This window comes from Dreissena polymorpha, chromosome 13 (assembly GCF_020536995.1).
Source record: "Dreissena polymorpha isolate Duluth1 chromosome 13, UMN_Dpol_1.0, whole genome shotgun sequence".
Classification (NCBI taxonomy): Eukaryota; Metazoa; Mollusca; class Bivalvia; order Myida; family Dreissenidae; genus Dreissena; species Dreissena polymorpha.
Genome location: NC_068367.1, coordinates 27,447,978 through 27,469,019, shown reverse-complemented (window position 1 = coordinate 27,469,019; position 21,042 = coordinate 27,447,978). Strand labels below are relative to the sequence as shown.

Below are 21,042 nucleotides of genomic sequence, written 5' to 3'. Positions count from 1 at the left end.
TAGTTGGGGAGAAATAGTCCTGACAAGAATTGCACTATATGTACAGTTTATAGAAAATTTCAAAGGGCCATAACTCTGTGAAAAATCATCTGACTAGAACCCGCTGATAATATGCACATGTCCTCTTGGTAGTGAAGCTTCCCATAAAGTTTCATTGAATTCCGGTCATTAGTTGCTGTGAAATAGCCCGGACAAGAATTGCACTATATGTACAGTAAATGGAAAATTTCAAAGGGCCATAACTCTGTGAACAATCATCCGCCCAGAACCGGCTGATTATATGCATATCTCATCTTGATAGTGAAGCTTCCCATAAAGTTTAATTGAATTCCGGTCATTAATTGCTGAGAAATAGCCTGGACAAAAATTGTGCACGGACGGACGGACACACGCACGGACAGACGAAGCGGCGACTATATGCTCCCCCCCCCCCAAAAAAAAAATATTAGGGGAGCATAAACACTATATAACATGTAGGTCCAACACTACGTTTCTTTAATTTTCCCGATCGCATGTGAGTTGCCTTGTTGAATGGATGGATACAACGTTCTAGATCAAAGAATAATTCACTTTTATTGCATGTTTAATAAAAAAAATCACAAAAACCCCGAAAAAGTGCAGTAAGAAAATCATCTTAAAAAAAAGAATGTCAAACAGTTTAAGTTGCCATCTAACTTCCAGAACGCATATTAAAAAGTGCCTTGTTAAAGCAATGGAAGAACCAGCCAATGTTTGTCATCTACTGCTTCTTGTATGAACCAATGGGTTTCTTGAAGAACTTCTTGGCCGAGGCGAGGCCCGGAGTTTTTAGTCCACGCATCTCCTTGCAGTACTCGATATCAGCTTGACAGTTCAGTTCCGGAAGGTTAAAGGGCATCATGAGGTTGAGTAGTGTCAGGAACAGGGTACCATGCTGCCTGATTTACATGAAGATTTGGAAGCACGTGCAGAAGATCCTGAAAAAAACACACTAATTGTATTAGTCGCGCTGTGGGGAAAACGGGGTTAATGCATGTGCGCAAAGTGTAGTCCCAAATCAGCAGTGTGCAGTCCGCAAAGGCTAATTTTACTTTCCGCGGTTATGGAATTTTTCACTTAAAGGAAGTAAATTCTGTATGAAAATCCAGTGAAGGCTGAAAGTATGGTCCTTGATAAGCACATGCAAACTATTCGGACTTATCTTAAACGACGCTCCAGCACAAGATTCTGCGTCGTTTTCTCAAAACGCGGCCCAGGCAATAGTGGAGTATTAGAATTTGATTTTGGACGAGAATAAAAACATTACTTCTTTTCGCTATTTCGTCATCGTTGCACTTATCTGACCGCGTTCATGAAGTCTGTCGTGATCACAAATAGTGACCTTGGACTTTTAATTTATGTCCCTTGAAGTGGTCAAAATCAATGTGAAACATCTTTAGACAGCGTTGCAACCATGCAGACTCAAATTATTGTCTGACTTCTAATAAGCAAAGCACCGGAACGTGTAGCTAAAAAAAGAAATGCTTCACTTAATGAAAATGGGTTTCACAAGTCTATTGTCTTCCCAGATCAGTCTGCGCAGTCCGCACAGGCTAATAAGGCACGAGAAAATCCGCATTTATGGTGTTTTGTGTTCTTTTTGCGAAAATCCATTTTAGGTGGACAGTGTCCTCCACGATAAGCCGATGCAGACTGCAACGGTTCATCTTGGACGATATATTACGCATATGCATTAAGTCCCGCGTTTGTCTAAATAATTAAATATTAAGAGAATTATCTTTCAGGTAAATGTACAGTTTCATTCAGTGGTTTATAATTATTTATTTTACAGTGATGGGCCACATAGTCCGCTGGTTGATACGTGTTTAGTATTATACTCTAAATATATTCAACCTTGTCTCCATTAATATTCGCCATTTATATGACACTGTCCGTCAGGCAAACGAGAATAAACGTGGATATCATTAAAAACTTTGTTCCGTTAATGCGATGTACATAAACAGCGGTTGTGACGAAGTGGATGTCAAGCCGCATACCATTTAGTCTGAGCTTTGTATTCTTTGAAAAATAACTCTTGTTGGCTGTCGAGTGTAGATACGTCATGAATACCGGTAATGTCGATTTATTTGAACTCTGTCATACATAGTCATGTAGTATTTTCGTTTATTCTATCAATAGTAGCAGTAAAAGTAACTAAACAACATTCACTATCAATAAGGCTCAAGTTGTATCAGTATATGAACTTCTTACTTAATGTAGCAAAATGTCCATGCAGATTTCGACACATGTTTATACACAAAACAGTCAATACATGAAAATGAATAGGTGACGTCAAATATCTGTATTAATAATGCACCATAATGTATTATGTTAATTTAATATCAACTTTGGATTTTAACGGAATACTCAGTAGGACGATTTAAATATATTGTACAATACTAACATTATTTGTACATAAACATTAGAAGCAAAAATGTAGTTACATTTTTGCGTCTTAACATATACTCTTTATATCTGAATAAGTGTCTTACTTCGCCAGTTTTCTTCATGAGGATGTTGCTCGGGTGCCTGTCTCCGATTTCCATCACTGATCAGGTAAATCCTCACAACGCACGCAGCTGCGGAATATTTGAAGCGTCGCAATGGATTCTAAAAACAGGAGGGCATGCAGATCCATCTCATGCATTGTATTCAAGCACTGTCATTAGTTAACCTGCACATAACTGTTCATGTGACTGCAGTTATGAAGACTCGAGGAATACATGAAGGTATCTCTTGCATTGAATTCAAGGCCCGGTAATAAGTACCGTGTATGAAAATGATATTAGTACTGCAGTTAAGATTAACGTTTTTTTCCCACCGTCGAATTTCGGCGCTTAAGTTATGTAGGGATATGTCATGAAACTAGTTCTACGGACATTCGCCCTATTCCCTTGAATCAAAACGGTCAGTTAAAGGGGCCTTTTCACGTTTTGGTAAATTGAAATATTTTTTTTTCAGATTCGCAAATTTTTGTTTTAGTTATGATATTTGTGAGGAAACAGTAATAGTGAACATTTACGATGCTATAAAATAGCAATTATATGCACCTTTTGACGATTTAAAAAACCTGCAAAAGTTTAAAGCGTTGCAACGCAAAACGATTGAATAATTTGGAGAGTTCTGTTGTTGTCGTTGTATTTTGTGAAGCTACGAGGATTGTGTATATAAATTATAAAATACACCTATTATGGTATGAACACGGATCGCCGAGTGGTCCAAGTGGTAGACTTTTTACTCCAGGATTCCAGGGGTCAGTGGTTCGATCCCTGTTGAGGGTTACTTTTTTGCTTTATAAATTTTATTCTTGATTTTATTTATTGGAGCTTTTTAGATCCAATGGTTACATTTATCAATATTAAGCATTTAATGACAAACTTCCATACATGCCAAAATCTGTGAAAAGGCCCCTAGGAGGATATCTGACCGGAAACTTCTAAAAAAAACAACACAGTAACACTTTATTTTACAAAATTCAGAAAAATAATATTTGTCCCCCTAACATTTTAAATAGATCTACATTCAATGTGTTATATACTGGAGACTCATTGGGTCATATATGCGTTGCACAGATTAAAAAATCTTTTAAGATATTAAAACATGTGTGATCAAGTTTAAACTGAATTATTGTATCGTGATGATTTTTTTACAATTTGAATTCCATTTATCAATTCTTAAACAACAAATTCACCACTATTTCTACGAGCTTTTTAATTCTGAAATTTTCTGAAACAGTTTTAAGTCAAATAACCACTTAGATTGATATTTCTAGAACTGCTTGTCCATGATTCGTACAAAAAATACATCATACGAGCTTAAAAAACAACAACACAGACTGTGATGACTGCTTAAACAATCAGAAAGTCCATTAATGTTACACGACAGGGTTAATAATTTAACACCGCCTGTTCTTACGCACGCATCGGGGTGCCGTCGATGTAAAGCGTGTCGTAGGCTACTTCCATTCCATTAGAATTCCATGTCGAATTTAATGACATAATTAGGAGTCAGTTATTGTTGGTACTTTTATTTTAAGTGCGTTAGTGTGACTTGGGTTGGAAAGTTAAACAAACACAAGTGATTGTTTAATAATAGCTAGTATTGACCCATTCACATTTATTTTACACGTCTGTCAAAAAACAACAGGGTTTGATAAGTATTGAATAAATATTGTCATTATCGGATAAAATATGTCGAAAACGCTTATTTAATAAACAAACATAAAGCACAACATAAAATAAAATGTGCAACATGTACTGATTATTACTTACAAGTTAATGTTTTGTTAAAATGCTGTTTTGTATTGACCGTCTTGCATATTATATGCGATTCGTCTCAATATAAGATGGTAACACAAATTGAGCCGCGTTCTGGGAAAATAGGGCTTAATGTTTTGCGTAAAGTCTCATCGCATATTAGCCAGCGTACAGGTTTATAAGGGACGGCATTTTCCGCTTTGATAGACTTGTTTTGTTTAAATGAGGTCTATTACACAGGTGGTTAGCGTGTGGCTATGATATTGATTAGTAAAAAACATCAATTTGAATTAAAAATAATCAAATTATAGCGAAAGATCAAGTTTTCTGAAAAAAATAATTCACTATCAAATATATACATGTATATATATCAAGGTATTCAACTAAAAATGATCCGAAAACATTGTGCATCGCTTTCAACAGCTATAACTTCATCCTTGTTCAGCGATTTCCATGTGCTATTTCATATTCAACGCAGAAATGAATTTCCTTTTTGGAAATGTACATATCTTGCAATATGTTTACAAATGCTATGTCAAATTTTAAGTAATAACACGATACACAACTTGCGTGACTACTCGTCATCGAGCTCACCCGATCCAAGACTGAAATCTTCACGAGGTAAAGGGCATTTTCCGTGCAAAGTTCACGGACACCGGTACCATAATTAAATTACACGTATGAAAACACATTCTTACCGTTCTTGCCGTTACATTATGCATCAAAACTAACTGTCCAGTGCCGTTTGAAATCTTTGTTTACATACATTTCAACTAGCCGACATTTTAAACACACGATTGATTTCATTGGTCCTACGCGAAGGTGTGTCTTTACTCCGGAAGATTTTATAATTGAATCGGGTCTGATCGATGACGAGTAGGTGACGCGAGTTGTGTTTGATGTTTTTACCAATTCATATCATAACCATACGCTTACCACCTGTGATTTAATCTAGATGCCTCGATATTTTATTTTATTTTATAATTGAAACACCTGCGCGCATACTAGCTGTAAAAGTACTTTTTCCTCAATTAGTGCGAATACGCGTGTTTTTTTTTGCCCATTCCGACAAATGGTACATCAGGCGACTTTCAACCACGGCACACGATTATACGAACGTTGACGAGTGACGTCACGCGCACCTGCTAAATGACCCGAGTTTCTACTGGAGGGCAAAAAGCGCATATACAGAAGCTCTATCTCAATATCTATCTCATAGTACTGCCTTGACAAAATCAACGTTTTTGTTGATAATCATGCATAATATCAAATATAATTTTAATTATGATGTCTGAAAAGACATAAGCATGCAAGGAACTTTATTTTTGAATAATATTGTTATTATTTGTTTTTACTTCAAACGAACTCGGGAGTGGAAAACCATTTAAGAGCACATACGGTATATGGTTACCACAAAATTTCTCTACTTGCACTTCTTTGCGACCATTTGAAGTTAAAACACGTCTCAGAAATTGTAATTCTTTCAGAATAAAATAGATTTAATGAACGAAAACAATTGAGGATGAAGACAAACAACAAATAGATAGATTTTATCTTAGCAACATACCTGTATGCATGTAGTAACCTCTATATGTCTAAAAAAACTAACCTTGTTACACATTAAATAAATTTTATCGATTAATGTAATTGATTTATTTAATTGTTACACCAGTTTTGACACTCTGTGTTGCAGCATAGGTGTTAAATTGCACCTTTGTTCATCACAAATCGATTATCTCGTTATGATCGGAGACCGTCCAGACAAAGACAACAGGGTGTCATAAACCAAGGCACATTGGGTCCATGCCATAAACCACATGTAGCAGACGATTGTCTGTTCATTAAACACAATTCACGATACCTCCATGACATCTCTTGGCATTTTGAGAAATCAGTAAAGCCAAATTTTAAAGCAAAAAAGAAAAGTGGCTTCAATAAAATATTTCAACATTACAAAATGACGAAATCTGTCAGAAATGGATTAACAGGAACTAGTGCATTATATTAGCCAGTTAATTGAATCATTATAATACAGTGTTCAATAAATATAATTTTAACATATTGTGCAGTATTACCCTACGTAATTAAGGGATCCGGCAAATGTAAACTTCGCTAGTACGTGTACAGATTTTACGTTACTTCAGTGTACACAATACCATCGTGAAAAGAAGCTATCACAATATGGTAAACAAGAAATATCTTTAAAAAAAGATATACGGCGTTGATTGTGGTCGATGTTTATGAACGATCAAAAGTTATCTCTATGAGATAAAAAGTAGCGGATGCCTTTTTTCTGCGCAGTTGTTAGCTACATCATAAGCAAATCAATTACGGGGTGTTGCGCCAGATTTCGTGGCTTATTTTGCTTTATGTGATATTATTACTCAGATATCTATATTTACAGAATAGAAAAACACAAGAAACATGAAAATAAACGAGTGCATATAGGTCAGCCGGCAATACTCGAATCTTATTTAATTGCATAATTATAGTATAGCGAATTATTGTGGTCATGCTTAATAAACTGGTCTAAATGGATAAATATTTCTAATTAATTTTATCAAAATCGGTCCTTATCATGCAAATTTTGAAACCATATTAAAAATCGATGATTGACATACCACAATGATATCGCCGAATATCTTTATTTAGTATCTTTCTGATCAAAACAGACTTCAAGTGCACAAAGTTTACGAGACGGCGTTTATATAAAGATTTCTGCAACTGACCGCAAACTGACCTTGATACCTTGCGGATTGGAATGCAATGCATTACAGTCACTACGTTATTGTCAGTAAGACACAATGATCGCAACCCCTTTTGCGAACTCCGGTGATGAACTGTATATAAACTCTGACTTTCACAAAATGACCGCGTATTGACCCGAAACATCGCGGGTTGAAATGCAATGCAAGTAAGTACTAAATATGACAACATAGCCTTTAGTTTAACGCTTTTGCGCTGGTAATTATCTGAAAATAAAAGGTGAACGCACAAACTGTATTTATGTCGGAAATTGATTGTAAAACTGTTCTATCTATTGGGCCTTTTCATTAGAGATAAAATTGTTTCATGCAGTAAAACAGTGTTACAAAGACGCGGATATTTTTCCAATGTTCTGGTGTTATACTCAAATCAGCCAATGGAATAAATGAAGTGTATTCATTTGTACCAAGCCGCGGGAAATTTTATTTGAGTATTATTGGACACTAACAAAGGTCAAGTCAGGGTGAAAAGCTGGCTTATTCAGCTTACGCCGAAAAATACTTGCGTTAAAGAAATGAAATTTATAATGTGTTTATAATAGAATGCTAGACTTTAAATTATCACTAATTATCACTAGCACGGACTCTAGATGACAATATACGCTCCGTGTCACTAGTAAAGAGATTTCAATATACATGCAAAGACAATTCAATTTGCATAATATGCAGTTTTTTTTTCCGCGTTTGTATGATAAAATTTATTAACATTGGCATTCAATGTTAACGAAACGAAAATTTATTGATTGGAAAAGTATATTACCATAACATTTAAATTTTTTATGTATTCCGTTTTTGGCTTTGTTTGATAATTGATTAAATGCACCTCTTACAAGCTGATGAAAAAAAACCTATCCATACCACTAATAATTATTATCAAATTAATAAGTGTTTTATTATTTTTGCAATATCATTTATTAAAGTCTTACTATCAGAAACAATAAGGCAATTTCATTGTTTTGTTTTGTGGGATTGTCAGTATTTAGTATTCCCACCACGTTTACTCTGATGCTTATAACTACATTGTTTTTATGAAGAGGGATCGATATATATATGTGAATATACATTTATTGGTACTAAATATAATATATTAGCACTATTTTTTTTAAAGATATTCATTTTTATTTCGCATTTGTTATCAAAATATTGACGAAGCAAAAGCCCTTTATACATGCTTTACGTTACTGTAACCAGTGTTTTTGCCCTCCAGTCAATGCGCATGCGCGGAAATATCGAAATGTAAACAATAACAATCAACGTTCGTATTGACCGTGGGATGCAATCTCCCATTCGGACCCCTCGCAGATTATCATAATCGGACTCGAGAGAAATACGGATTGAATGAAGTCCGCCCACGTGATACCATTCTAAGAATGTTACAACAACAAAAACAATAACAACGATGGCGTCCATAATTCCTGTAGAGTTTGTACTTGCTCTGGCTTCAGAGCATAGAAAATCCCCATTTTCATCTTTGCAAAATGTAAACAACTCGCAAAACCGGCCATGTTTGTTTTTACTATGTAATTTTGATTCGCGTAGGCCCGCGTAGGTAGACCGCAATACCGCTTCCGAAATGTGTATTCATACTATCTCCTTCGCATTCAATCTCCTACGCAGTGGTCTCCCTTATACTAGAAGAGACCTCTGCCTCCAATCTCCATGCAGAGTTGTCGTTCCTTGCTCTCACATACAACCTCTGCCATCACAAGAAAATCCTACCAGATTCGGTAGGACGTCATTATTTTTCTATAAGTGTTATATTATGAAAAGTAGTATCGTTCTCTTTTAGATTTTCAACATATTGAATTAGTTTAGGTTCATAATAAAAAAATAAATTACCTAAATTAAAAAAGTAAAAATAACGACGGGACATTTTTTCGATTTGGTAAACATGGCGTTCACTTCTGAAATAACGAGAGCTTTTATTGAATTTTGTCCATCTTTTCAGCCTTAAGCGAAACAGATTGAATGTTTGGAACATTTTTTAGCAGGGAGAGACATAATTGCTAACCTTCCTGTAGGTTATGAAAAGAGTTTGGTGTATCAGATAATTCCAAAGTTGTTGTCAATTGTGAAAAAAGATGAACCGCAACTTGGCGCAAGCGACGATATTAGTCATCTCTCCATTAACAATCATTCAAAATGAGCAGATTGAAACTCTGAAAAAGTATGATGTAAAGGCCTGTAGGCTTTCTTACCATGAATGTGATGGAGAAGTAGAGGTAATTGCATTGCATTATCATTATTACTATTAGAAATATTATGAAGACCTCTTACCAGGAGACTTTGCATACCTTTTTGTGACTATTTTATACCAATATTTTCAACAAAACAAAATATATATGTACCTTTTTGTTTGTGGCATTTAAACATCTCTTTATGTGTGGAATGTATGTATCCCGGAAAAGTAACCTCTTGAAAAAACCCACTAATCTTTTGGTACAAATAAATCTGACCCATTCATAGTACTTTCAAAATCACACACGGTATCAACAGTTATAAGTTAAATCAAGATATCATTAGTTGATATAATGGACCAGCGTTGTTTTTACCGGTATGATAAGTGTTTTTTTTTTAAATGATCATAACATTCATATTACATTAATTTTAAGTGGTGGAATTTTAACACTTTTTAGTAGATCCAGCAATAATTGTTAATAAGTACATGTAACACTGACTAGCCTTAATTCATTGTATGACGTATTTCAAATTATTTTTAATTCTGCTTGAATAAATGATATTTTAGAATAAATGATAGATATTTATATAACATGTATATGCTTTGCTGTACTGATATAAAGCCATTGTAATTGTATTTATAGTCCGTATATATACCATATTATTATTATTCAAGAAATATAATATATATATAATAATCGATAATTATACCAGTAAACGTAGTACCATATTACTTCCACTCGGACTTGACCAAGAGTGAAAGAAGAGTTATTATTCACATCATATAATCTGTAAGTTAGCAACTATTGGTATATTTATTTATAGCTTATGGAGAAAGATATGATCCAGAATATTGCAGAAGGGGAATTCGCAGTTGTGTTTGCTCATCCTGAAGCACTTCTTAACAGTCAGTGGAAAAGTCTTGCTGAGCAAAAGACAATTCATTGATCATGTAAACGGGGTAGTGATAGATGAATGTCACATTGTAAAAGAATGGTTAGTAACTAAGTAAGATTCAAGATTTTATTAACAGCATTTTTAGAAGGCCAATTGCCCATGTGGACAGATGTTAATACATGCAATATGATAATAACATTAATAGACATATATACATTATTTTAACAAGCACTTGAAATTATGATTAAGCAAGGTTAAAAAACGTTTAAAATAATAATAACATAAGTAGTACAAGCAGTGTGCGAAATTCAAATTTTAAAGTAATATCCCAAATTCTTTTACACATTTGTATTGTATAGAAAAGTTAAATTTCTTACTGGCCCGACTATATACATTTTTAAATTCCCACTACCTCGAAAGGATTTTCACTAGCCAAAACCCTTCAAGCTAGTGCGAATTTCGCACACTGAGTACATGTATCAATAAATAATTTACATCAGGAAAAACATATTAACTGTAATTATATTTAAGAGGAGTACTCATACTTATCAGTACATAAATTAATGCATTGATTTTAACATACGTTTACTCTATAAACTAAATCTAATGTGGCGTAAACAAGAACTCACACAAAAATACTGTTTATACAGGATTTCACATGTATTCACATACACAATCAAAAACAGCAGTAAGTGAGTAGGGAATATGGGCCCCATAGAAGAGTCAAGACATATATCCTCTTAATTTCATATACAATTTATTAGCCTTTGTAGTTCAATGTAAGAACACTTCCCCTGCTCTGTGGGAAGAAATCTGGGTTCAACTCCCAGCAAAGGCCATAATTTACACATGTGTTATTTTGAGGATAAAATTTTTTTGCAGGGCATTTGTATATTTTGATCATTAATGTATTGATAATTTCTTCCAAGAATGATTTTTATTGGTATTTTTTCCCCTTTCATTATTTATGCACAAAGACAATTTCAATAGCTAAATATTAACCGTTGTGATGTAGGTATACATGTTTAATTATATATGTACACCATTTTATATGAATTCAGTCAACTTCATGTAAAATGTTTTGTGCTTGAGCTGTGAGTGCTTGTACAAGTTAATGATCACAGAAGAAGTAGACTACTAAAATTTCTAGATTGCCATTAAAAATGGAAACTTCACTGATGCATTTAGGTTTGTTTTAGTCTTTGCCTTATCTTCACTTAATACATGTATATAAAATTATGTTCATCATATTTTCTCTTTATAATCTTCAAAGCACCCTACTGATATTAATGGTTCTAAAAATGTAAAAGAGAACTCTAGTATAGTTATAATAATATTACGACTTTTGTTGTTTAAATCTTCTTTCATTATTAGGGGAAAGGAATTCAGGACAGCCTTTCAAAAGCTGAAGACTCTTCCTGCAGTGTTTAATGATGTCCCATTTATGGCATTAAGTGGGACATTACCAACCAGTCTGATGAAGGAGCTGCCAAACATATTGGGTCTCAACAACCCGTGACAGTCCAAGAAAGCCCTGACCGTACGAATATAATTCTGAAAAAACTTCACAAGTCGAAATCTGGCGACACTAATGAAATTTATGAATCAATTTTCAAAACAGGAAGCAAAAAACTGTTTAATTAAAATAATAACATTTTTCCGTACTCCAATTTCTGATAAGTATTATAAATTAATTTTAAAAACAAAACATCGAAATTGAGATGTATTTTGGCAAACAATTAATAATTAAGAAAGAAGCATTTACCATAATTTTAACGCCGAGATATTTTGAATGCAAAAAATTTAAATATGTGCTCTTTATGTATTTTGGAAAATATGTACTCCTGAACAATTTACAAAATGCCAGTTACACATGTTATAACATTCAGTAGACAACATAGTTTATGTCTTGTTTTGCACTGGAAAATAATCCAGAGCTGACCTAAAACAAATAATACTGAATTAAAAAAAATCACATGACTAGCCTGTTGGTAAATGTACATAAACTGTAAATCTTCAGTGTACAGACAGAACATATTTGTGTTCTACATAAACATGTGTTCTTGAAATGAGTAGTTGATTAAAAACACAGGTGATGTGAATGTACCATGATATTAAATTACATGTTATTTGTATGGTATTTTGTTATGCATATTTGTTCTTGCTAGGCAAACATTAACTCTTTCAGTGCGGGAACCGAATTTTGAAGGCCTGTGCAAACAGTTTGGATCCAGATGAGACGCCACAAAACGTGGCGTCTCATCAGGATCCAAACTGTTTGCTATTCAGATAGTATTCTTTGAAAAAAATCGAAGAAAATGCTAATTTTAGAAATTTAGCAGACAACATTTTAGCAGACGACAAATTTCCCAGCATGCAAAGGGTTAATGTAGTTCAGTTTGAATTATACATGTAGTCCCAATCAACAAAATACTACGCACATTTGAACGTAAAAAGTATTTCTTCTGACAACTGGCGTTTATAAAGAAACACTTTGTTTAATGTCTATATTTAGAATATCTTGATTCAAATGGAATGCACACTGAAGGTTGCATAAAGTACTGTTATAACTTGAGCACAACAACCAGCAATCCCAATACAGAATATATGTCATATAAATGTTATCAAAATGATGTTTTTTTCAATTTTTAAGCATTTTTTGCTTGCATTGTGGTTAATAAGATGTCCATAACAAACAATTTCAAAACTCTTAGTTTCAAATCAACTAATATACAGGTCTGAGGTTTAAAATTGTAGGGCACACTTATTACGTCACTCCATGTAACACACCCTAGCAGTCCTCCTCAGACGATTCATGGTCAAAATTGATAGTATGTCCATAATACAGCCTGTCTACTACTTGCTTGATCCTGAACTTAAGATCAACAGAGTTAATTTTTCTGACTGGTGAGCACAGGACATTTGGCATGCCTTGACAACTCTTCCTATTGTTTTAGAAAAAGGTCGCAAGTCCCTCAAAGAATTGGCAATAACTTCATTATCTTTTATTCTGGCTGGCGTTTGATGCCTACTAGAAACTTTCCTTACTGATGTGGAAATCTCTATTTTCTCGAAAATGTTGGACACAGTGTCTGCGGCTCTGCAACTTCTTGGCCTCATTCTTAAGCAGGTTTTTTTTCCACTTTTTGGGAAGATAGCCCATGGCTTTGGAATTGGGAATTTTATCGGCATTTACATGAAATTGGGAAAATAAAATCATTAGCTTTTTTTTCCACATGAAAAGTCCACTGATTAGGGAAATACTAAATTTGATATAACTCTTTATAATCATTCAAATTAAAAGAACTAAATCATATAATACTTTGTTAGATGTAATTGAATTGAAATTGAGATGAAATACGCATTAGACTTCTTTCTAAAAAAAAAAAAAAAAAAAAAAATTGTTTTTTTTTTTTAATTTGGAATTTTTTGCCACATTTTGGGAAAAAAAGTATACTTTTTGGGATTGGGAACATAGCCGAATTTCGGCTATAAAATCGGGCCAAAAAAACCCTGTTAAGGATGATTGGTAGCTGAAAAACTTCAGTTTTTTGCCTCATCTCAGCTTGGTAAGGATGATAGATGTGGGCTGGGAGCACTTTTTGAAGCCAGGAGAAGTCTTTAAACTCAGCCAGTATTCTTCCTGGAGTAAAACAACATAATAAACAATAAATACAGTAGTTACAACTATTTTCTATACATAACAATTCTTGCTATTGTGTATTACTTGTTTATCTAGCACTCTTCAGTGTATTACTTTAATGATTATACAGTAATAACAACAGATTTAAGGAAAACATGCATAAGCAACTTAACAAAAGAAAATTGTACATGTTATGAAATCGGGGGTTTCCGTTAACTTTTGAAATCTGTAAGTCTCTGTATTTTCCACTTTGAAGTGTTGGATTTGGGAAGTTTTGAGACTTCCTGGGATGCAATTTTGAAAGTTTTTATGAACACAACTGGGAGTAAATTACTCCCAAACTTCCTTTAACAAAAGCCCAGTCTACTCAATATAAAAACTATATGTTTTAAGACTATTTTATTAAATTATAGTGCCTGTACAAAAATTGTTTAGCTTATAGATAGATTAATGCTCAACCATAAACAATAAATAAAAAACACTTCACATGTCAAACAATACCAGCACTCAAATAATTTGAATTTTACCTAACAATACACAGTAGGTGTTTGTCAAAGTGTCTCTGTGGTGACCATTGGGAAAGAACTTCTCTGGAGAAAGTGTTCCAAGTGATGGCATGGTGAAACTAGTGCTGAACGATCCTTGTTGTGCAATCTGAAATACAAATAGACATACACATGTTTTTGATTTACAACATTTTTGAACACCTTTTAATTGAGTGTTTTTTTCCGTATAAATTTAATTTACTGTGTTTGGCACTTTGTATTAAGTGAATCAGAATCATGATATTTTTTTAGAAAGAATACCTGTTGTATTCATTCATTCATTTTAACTAATGAACAATGTTCCCCTGTACACATGTTTAATAGTGTGGAAAGCTTCTGATACCATCAATGTGAACAAAAATGCATTACTTCTATTTGCTCAGTATATTGTTAACAGATCATAATATCAACAGTTTAGTGATGCTATTGTTAACATCACTAATCAAGCCAGACAAGAAGGGGTGTAATTTTAACCATTAGCTCAAACATTACCTACCCTGCTGAACATGATATTTGAGGCAAACATGTGGAGGTCCTTGTTGTGTCTGTCCAGTGAATGATGTCCTGTTCTGACATAGATGTCCAAATTGTCACCCGTGATTTTGACAAGTGGGTTTTTTCTTAGACTTCTGGCGATGTTGTCTTCCAGCATTTCACCAGCTTCATCCAGTAGGCGCAGTTTGGATGATGTCCACATTGTCAGCCCCATGCGGTTGAAAAGTGTTAGTGCCTGCCAGTAGTCAATTGTAGAAATGATCCATATATTAACAGTAAGAGAAACTAATTAGAATAAGCCACTTTATAACTTAAAGTGTTCATTATATCATTTTATTTTCATCTTAAAACCTAAAAATGCTAATGGATTTATGCAGCAGATATTAATGATTTTGAATAGTATACAAAATCAAATGCTTTCAATAACAGATAATAACAATAATGGAAAAATCCTCATTTTTGGGTCAGGTTCCAAATGGCAAAACAAATGTATATCCATAGGCATATTGTGTAATTAAAATTTCAGATTGTTGTGAAAAGATATAAAATAAGTCCTGTTAATATTTTTGTGGTCAGAATTTGCATAAATACATAATTTGAACCACACTGTTAAAATACTTTAACGACAAATTTAGTTTAATTCCCAACCTCAATGATCATATTCCTACAGTTGTAAAAACCAAACTAGGGCCATCTTTTCCTTTATTTTTTAGCTGTGATGAGGCCACATATATAAATATCCCCCATTTTTTATTCCTTTAAATTAGTTTTCTGTCTACAGCTCGTTTAACCCCAATATAAATCCCTGTCTTAAGAAAATGTGCTTGTGCCAACTATAGAGCTTACCGAGTTATCCAAGTGCCCTTCGATGGATACAACTGTTGTGAGTCTGGGCCACGCTGACAACTTCTCATTCCTGGCATTCATGAGGATGGCATAGGCAGCAACAATCATGGCAATCTTATTGGCCGATGGGTTTTTCTCAGCTATTGCCATTGTGCAGAACAGGTCAAGGACGAACGGAAGGCTAAAAAACAACAACAAGGCAAGATGCATGTCAATTTATTATTGTGATTTATTGTGAATAAGACCTGTCAACAGAGAGGAATACTGACAATTTCTTTTGCTCTTATTTGAACAAAACGTGTAAAACGAAAAAAGAAAAAGAACGCAATTCTAAATACATCCACTTCTGACAGATAAATATTATGAAAAAGTTTTTTATATTCTGTATTTATCACACAAAAGTGAAAATGATGATCCAATAAGATAATGTGGAAGCTTTCGTTCTAATCATAAACTCACACAAAAAACAAACATGTATATAGTAATGTATACAACATATTAGAGGGAATTTTCACAATATAGAAGAAAACCTTTTAAAGACTTTTAAGATGCATAGTCATGATTGGTAGAATATACACTTCAACAAGGTATTATTTAAATGTTAATGTTTTTGTAATGCCTAAAGAATCCACTTTGATGAATGAAAATATCCTAAACAGAAGTAGGGTTATAACTTAGGAAGAACAGCTAGTGTGCTTGCACATTCAGGTGTACTTTCATGTTCTTTTCATTCATAAAAAATTACTTCGACTAGAGTTCTATGCACCCATAGGATCAATTTTTACAGTTTCACATTTTTTGTATAGATTGCTCATTAATGTATGGTAAAATTTAAGTCTTTACCTTTCTGAAATTTCCTGTAATATTTCTGGAATAATGTTTTCCCCATTCTGCATCAACTGTGAGACACTTTTCTTTTTCAGAAGAATGCTGTTAAATGCAGCATTTCTAGAGGACAATCAAGCGCAGACATTGTTGATTTGTTCCAAGAATCTTGCTTGAACTCGATTGGATAATATCTACAATAGACCGAAAGGTTACTGGTATATTAAATAACATAGTTGCTGTCTGTTTACAGAAAAACGTTTATTGTGGAAAAGGGAAATTATCTGTTTAATTTTATAGCTGGTCCTTAGAAGAATATGTACAATTTATTTGGGATTATTCTACATTTCCTTTGAGGAATCAACACCAGTTCAAATAATTTGTAAAAAATATAATTATCCCGCTGCTATTTTAAGCCCATGTTTTCATTCTACCATGATTTTAAAAATGTGACAAAAATCCACATGGTGACTTTGAAACCAACAAAATAAAATAATGCCTAATACAATATATCTGAAAGTATTTGCATTTATTTTCATGTTACTAACATGTTTGATGACAGCATAATTGGGTAAGTAGCTATGAATAAATGTGATGAGTGGTGGATACAAATTAAGACTTTCATGCTGTGGAATGTCCCTTAAGCCTCACACCATAAAGTTCATCTCTATCTAACACTATAAATCTTATATTCAATACAGATCCTGATTTAAAAAATTGTATCAATACTTCCAATATGCAGATTTAAGTTGATAAATTGGTACAAATTATAAATGAAGAAGCAAATTATTATCAGTAATTGTTAGTACAAACTAGGGCTGCAACAATATACCGGTATATCGGTATATATCGCAATACGCAATCCGCATATTGTATTGCGATATGATTTTCATCATACCGGTACGAAAATTTTACAAAAATTCATTCACATTTCGTCCAGAAAAGCCATCCGAAATAATAATAAAAAGGTCAACAAAACAAAGCAGTGAAAATTATTTTTTACGTAAAAATAGCATTCTAAAAAGTGTATTATACGGAGTAGCGTTGTTACATGGGAGCATTCATTCGATGCTTTTGAACAGATTATCGTTGAATTAATTGCGCACAGCTGTAAATGTTTCGTTCGATTCTGATTTGAGCATTATTTGTAATCCGAATTTCGGAAACACGCTTCCAAATTTGAATGCTAACGCGACAATAAAAAATTATAGCGTCAAATAAAAAGTGCTTTATCCTTTGTCTCAATAAAAAGCGCGCGAAAATTATACAGACATGTAGAACGTCGCATGGAAAGTATGGGTGTATTTTGTGTTGTATAAAAACGGGAACATCACGTCAGCTGAATTACGTGGGTTCAGTGGAAAAAACGCCCCGGTTAGGACGTTATTTCATCACATCTTTAAATAGCAACGATTGCAAAAATGTATTTGATACTTAAGAAAATTTGCGAATGTTTGTGTTTCTTATTATTCTTGAGCACATTTATACTTTATAGTAAATATTTACCAGAATTTGCGTTAAAATTTGAATTTATGGGATTATCGGGTAATTGGCAAGTTATAATTTTGGAACAAGTTAGCAATATATTGCGATATATTGCAATACGGGTTTTTGAACTGACAATATATTGCAATACGGTTTTTGGCGTATTGTTGCAGCACTAGTACAAACCTTGTTATTGGCGACAATATCCACTATTTCGTCCACTATTTCAGTGCTCCCACTTGTCTCACACAAATGCTGCTTGATTATGTCCATGGCAGTTATTGTATGGATGGCATGAATGTCATGTGGTTTCATATCTGTGTTTAAAGCCCTGGTGTAGTCATGATCTGACCCAACGGCTTTGGCCGTATAGTCATGATCTTTTGTGAGCACAGAATGACCTACAACAACTTCAACCTCTGAAGTCTCCTTGGAAGGACCTGGTATGGCCATGTCACCAAGTGAATGCCTTGCAGGTTTTTTACCAGCAGTAGGAGCATGTTTGCAACGCTTCACAGTTGAAGATAATTTTGGGGTTATGGGCGAGACTGTGCCACGCTTAAATCGAGTTGAGTCTGATATTTGAACGCCATCATTCAAAGCCAGGTCCAGTTTTTTTTACAATTTCATGAGCAGATTTAATTTTGGCGTCACACCCTCTACAAACTCCTAATTCAATTTGTGCCTCTTGATTTGCAGATACAAAATCCTTAAATGGACGCTTTAATAAATAAGAAATTGCTTCATTATAATTTGATTCTTTTTTTCCAGTCAAACTAAAAACTCTTTTGTTTTCACAAAGGAAACAATTCTCCGTCACTTTCTTCTTCGGCGTACACATGGTTATCTATCATTTCTACGTCGTCTGCCTGGATTTCGATGAGACATAACATATTTTAACATAGTTCTAAACTTACTTTATTAGCGGGCGCACTCGACTTTATTCTGTCCACTTTCCTAGTTATCAGTTATTGGTTTACACTTATAACTAACTAAGTTACAGACAATTGCTAAGGCTTAAGGAACAGAAATAAAGAAACACTTTATATTGTAAGGCGCCATTATTTTTTATCGTATCACGTTGCTCGACTATCATCACGTGGTTTCTTATGATGGCAGGGTTTTGATCCAGCTATGCTGGTTCCCGTCAAATCACTGCGCGGAGGTTGCTCTGCCTCCACAGGTTGTTCACGTTGGTCCATATTTTGGACCAACGTGATTCCAAAATATTTTACTGGTTGAAAATATATTTTTAGGTACGCACTTTGTAAAAAGTTTGTTTATGTAAAAAAATGAAGGTGGTTATGTAAAACATAAAAAAATAAACAATATTGAAAAAATGAATTTCGTTTTCCCATGACGCGTAACGGTAATCAACATGGCGGACACATTGCAACGGGACTATCGTTACCTATCTCGGTAAGTTTTATTTGTATGTTGTTTATGTATGCGATGCAATGCAAAATATCGTAAAAACATATGTCTAGCTAATGTTACATATTTTGCATTAAACCAACTGTTACTAAAATTTGTCTTGGGTTAATAATGATTTGTTTTTATTCAGTTGTTATGTGTCGCGTTGTATCAATTAAACTATCAATGCTGTGAATAGACTAAAGTAAGGTCAAAGCTCTCCCTGTAGTACAATGTAGTACACTATCCAGCGATGCACTGGTTAGAGATGCGAGTTCAAGTCTTGCCAGGGAATTGGCCTTCTTTAGTTACTTTTGATGCATTGAATAAGCAACGAAGAACATTTAAAAAAAAATTGTGTGATGATTATTTCCCTTAGTTTTCATTTTGACATTAAAATTAAAATGTCTTCTGCAACAACATTACAACATATTTTAGATGCCGTTCAAATTTTTGACCCAAATGTTACACCCAAGACAAAACAAATTGAATGTTTGCAGACAATATTGTGTCATAAAGATGTAATTGTCAATTTACCTGTTGGCTATGGTAAAAGCCTTATTTATCAATGTTTGCCAATGCTTTTATCATCTGTATCCAGTTCAACCAATGTAGTTGTTTTAGTTGTTTCTCCACTTACAATTATTCAACAAGATCAAATGCAGATTCTCGCTGAACATAACATTAAAGCTTTCCGTTTGCCTTTTGGTGATGAGTCTGTTGTCAGCAAAGATGATCAGCAAAAACTTTGTAAGGGAGAATATTCCATAGTCATGTGTCATCCTGAATCTTTACTTAATAATACCTGGGGAAAAGCTCTTCTGAGAAATGAAGACTTCACTAGCAAAGTTCATGCTGTCGTGATCGACAAGTGTCACATTGTAGAAGATTGGTATGTAGTTTTTTTCAATTTAAAGTTTGTACAATTATATTTGATCGTGATACATCTGTGAACTGAAGTACCTCTGTTTGTTTTTTGTATACAATTCTTAGTTAAATCAAGATGTTTAGTCACAATTTAATAATGCCTATGGTCTCGGATTCTGTACTAGTTAATTAGCAAAGCAGTTTTTTTCACCGATTTGAGAATGTCGTTGATTTTATGCTTACAAATACTATGCAATTTAAGTAATCATTTTAGTCTAGAATCATATTTATTTATTTACCATCAGATTATATCAGAACATACAAAAATATCCTACCTATGGACTCATTTTTTGAGAATGTAAACAGAAAAGGACACGTTTTTTTAAGCAGGCCTTTTCTGCTCCATTTTTGGAAAACGCCACACTGGAATTTTGCGTCGTAAATAACATTTTGGGATAAAAATACTTGCAAAACTGGCTAATCGCATGTAAATAGTGTTTCTTTTGTTTCTAAGAAGACGTTTACTGATAAATAACGACTATTTTTATAACATAATATAACAATTTAACAAAATATTATGAACAAGTGTGATAAGTGCAGTTTTTTTATCTGTTTTTTGAGAAAGGGCCTGGCCTTTTGGAGGTGAAACAAATCTTGTGAAACGCCAGATTTTGAGGAAATAACATTAGTCTTAAATAATCAATTTAACATATTTTACTGTTTTTAAAACAAATTCGAGACAACAGATATTTTAATTATTCCATGTTTTCTATTTTTTACACTGTATCAGGTTATCTGATATATTAAAA

General features: G+C 33.6%; 1 protein-coding gene and 1 long non-coding RNA gene across 8 annotated transcripts; both read right to left on the bottom strand.

The window, feature by feature from the left end:
- Nucleotides 1-560: 560 nt before the first annotated feature.
- Nucleotides 561-9,308, bottom strand: LOC127855869 (uncharacterized). Of its 2 annotated transcripts, none has more exons than XR_008037782.1 (3): nucleotides 9,238-9,308; nucleotides 2,511-2,628; nucleotides 561-956 (listed from the first exon to the last, which is right to left on the bottom strand). It is a non-coding gene; the product is annotated as an uncharacterized LOC127855869 (long non-coding RNA). The 2 variants fall into 2 exon arrangements; XR_008037781.1 differs by lacking the exon at nucleotides 9,238-9,308 and adding an exon at nucleotides 5,842-6,238.
- Nucleotides 9,309-10,231: 923 nt separating this feature from the next.
- Nucleotides 10,232-19,075, bottom strand: LOC127855868 (uncharacterized). Of its 6 annotated transcripts, none has more exons than XM_052391755.1 (6): nucleotides 18,140-19,075; nucleotides 16,487-16,662; nucleotides 15,644-15,824; nucleotides 14,799-15,032; nucleotides 14,285-14,411; nucleotides 10,232-13,757 (listed from the first exon to the last, which is right to left on the bottom strand). In XM_052391755.1, the coding sequence occupies exons 2-6, from the start codon at nucleotides 16,537-16,539 to the stop codon at nucleotides 13,441-13,443; spliced, it is 912 nt and encodes a 303-aa protein (XP_052247715.1). In that variant the 5' UTR covers nucleotides 16,540-16,662; nucleotides 18,140-19,075; the 3' UTR covers nucleotides 10,232-13,440. The 6 variants fall into 6 exon arrangements, with proteins under 6 accessions (XP_052247715.1, XP_052247717.1, XP_052247719.1 ...); XM_052391757.1 differs by having other exon boundaries at nucleotides 18,871-19,075; XM_052391759.1 differs by lacking the exon at nucleotides 18,140-19,075 and adding an exon at nucleotides 17,278-17,841.
- Between the last annotated feature and the right edge of the window lie 1,967 nt (nucleotides 19,076-21,042).

Bases quoted from the DNA above. Each gene is read 5' to 3' on its own strand.
- LOC127855868 (XM_052391755.1), bottom strand. From the start codon at position 16,539: ATGCAGAATGGGGAAAACATTATTCCAGAAATATTACAGGAAATTTCA. The intron at 15,825-16,486 runs GTAAAGACTTAA...GTTGTTTTTTAG, and splicing joins TTACAGGAAATTTCAGAAAG to CCTTCCGTTCGTCCTTGACC. The intron at 13,758-14,284 runs GTAAAATTCAAA...GTTTTACTCCAG, and splicing joins CACCTACTGTGTATTGTTAG to GAAGAATACTGGCTGAGTTT.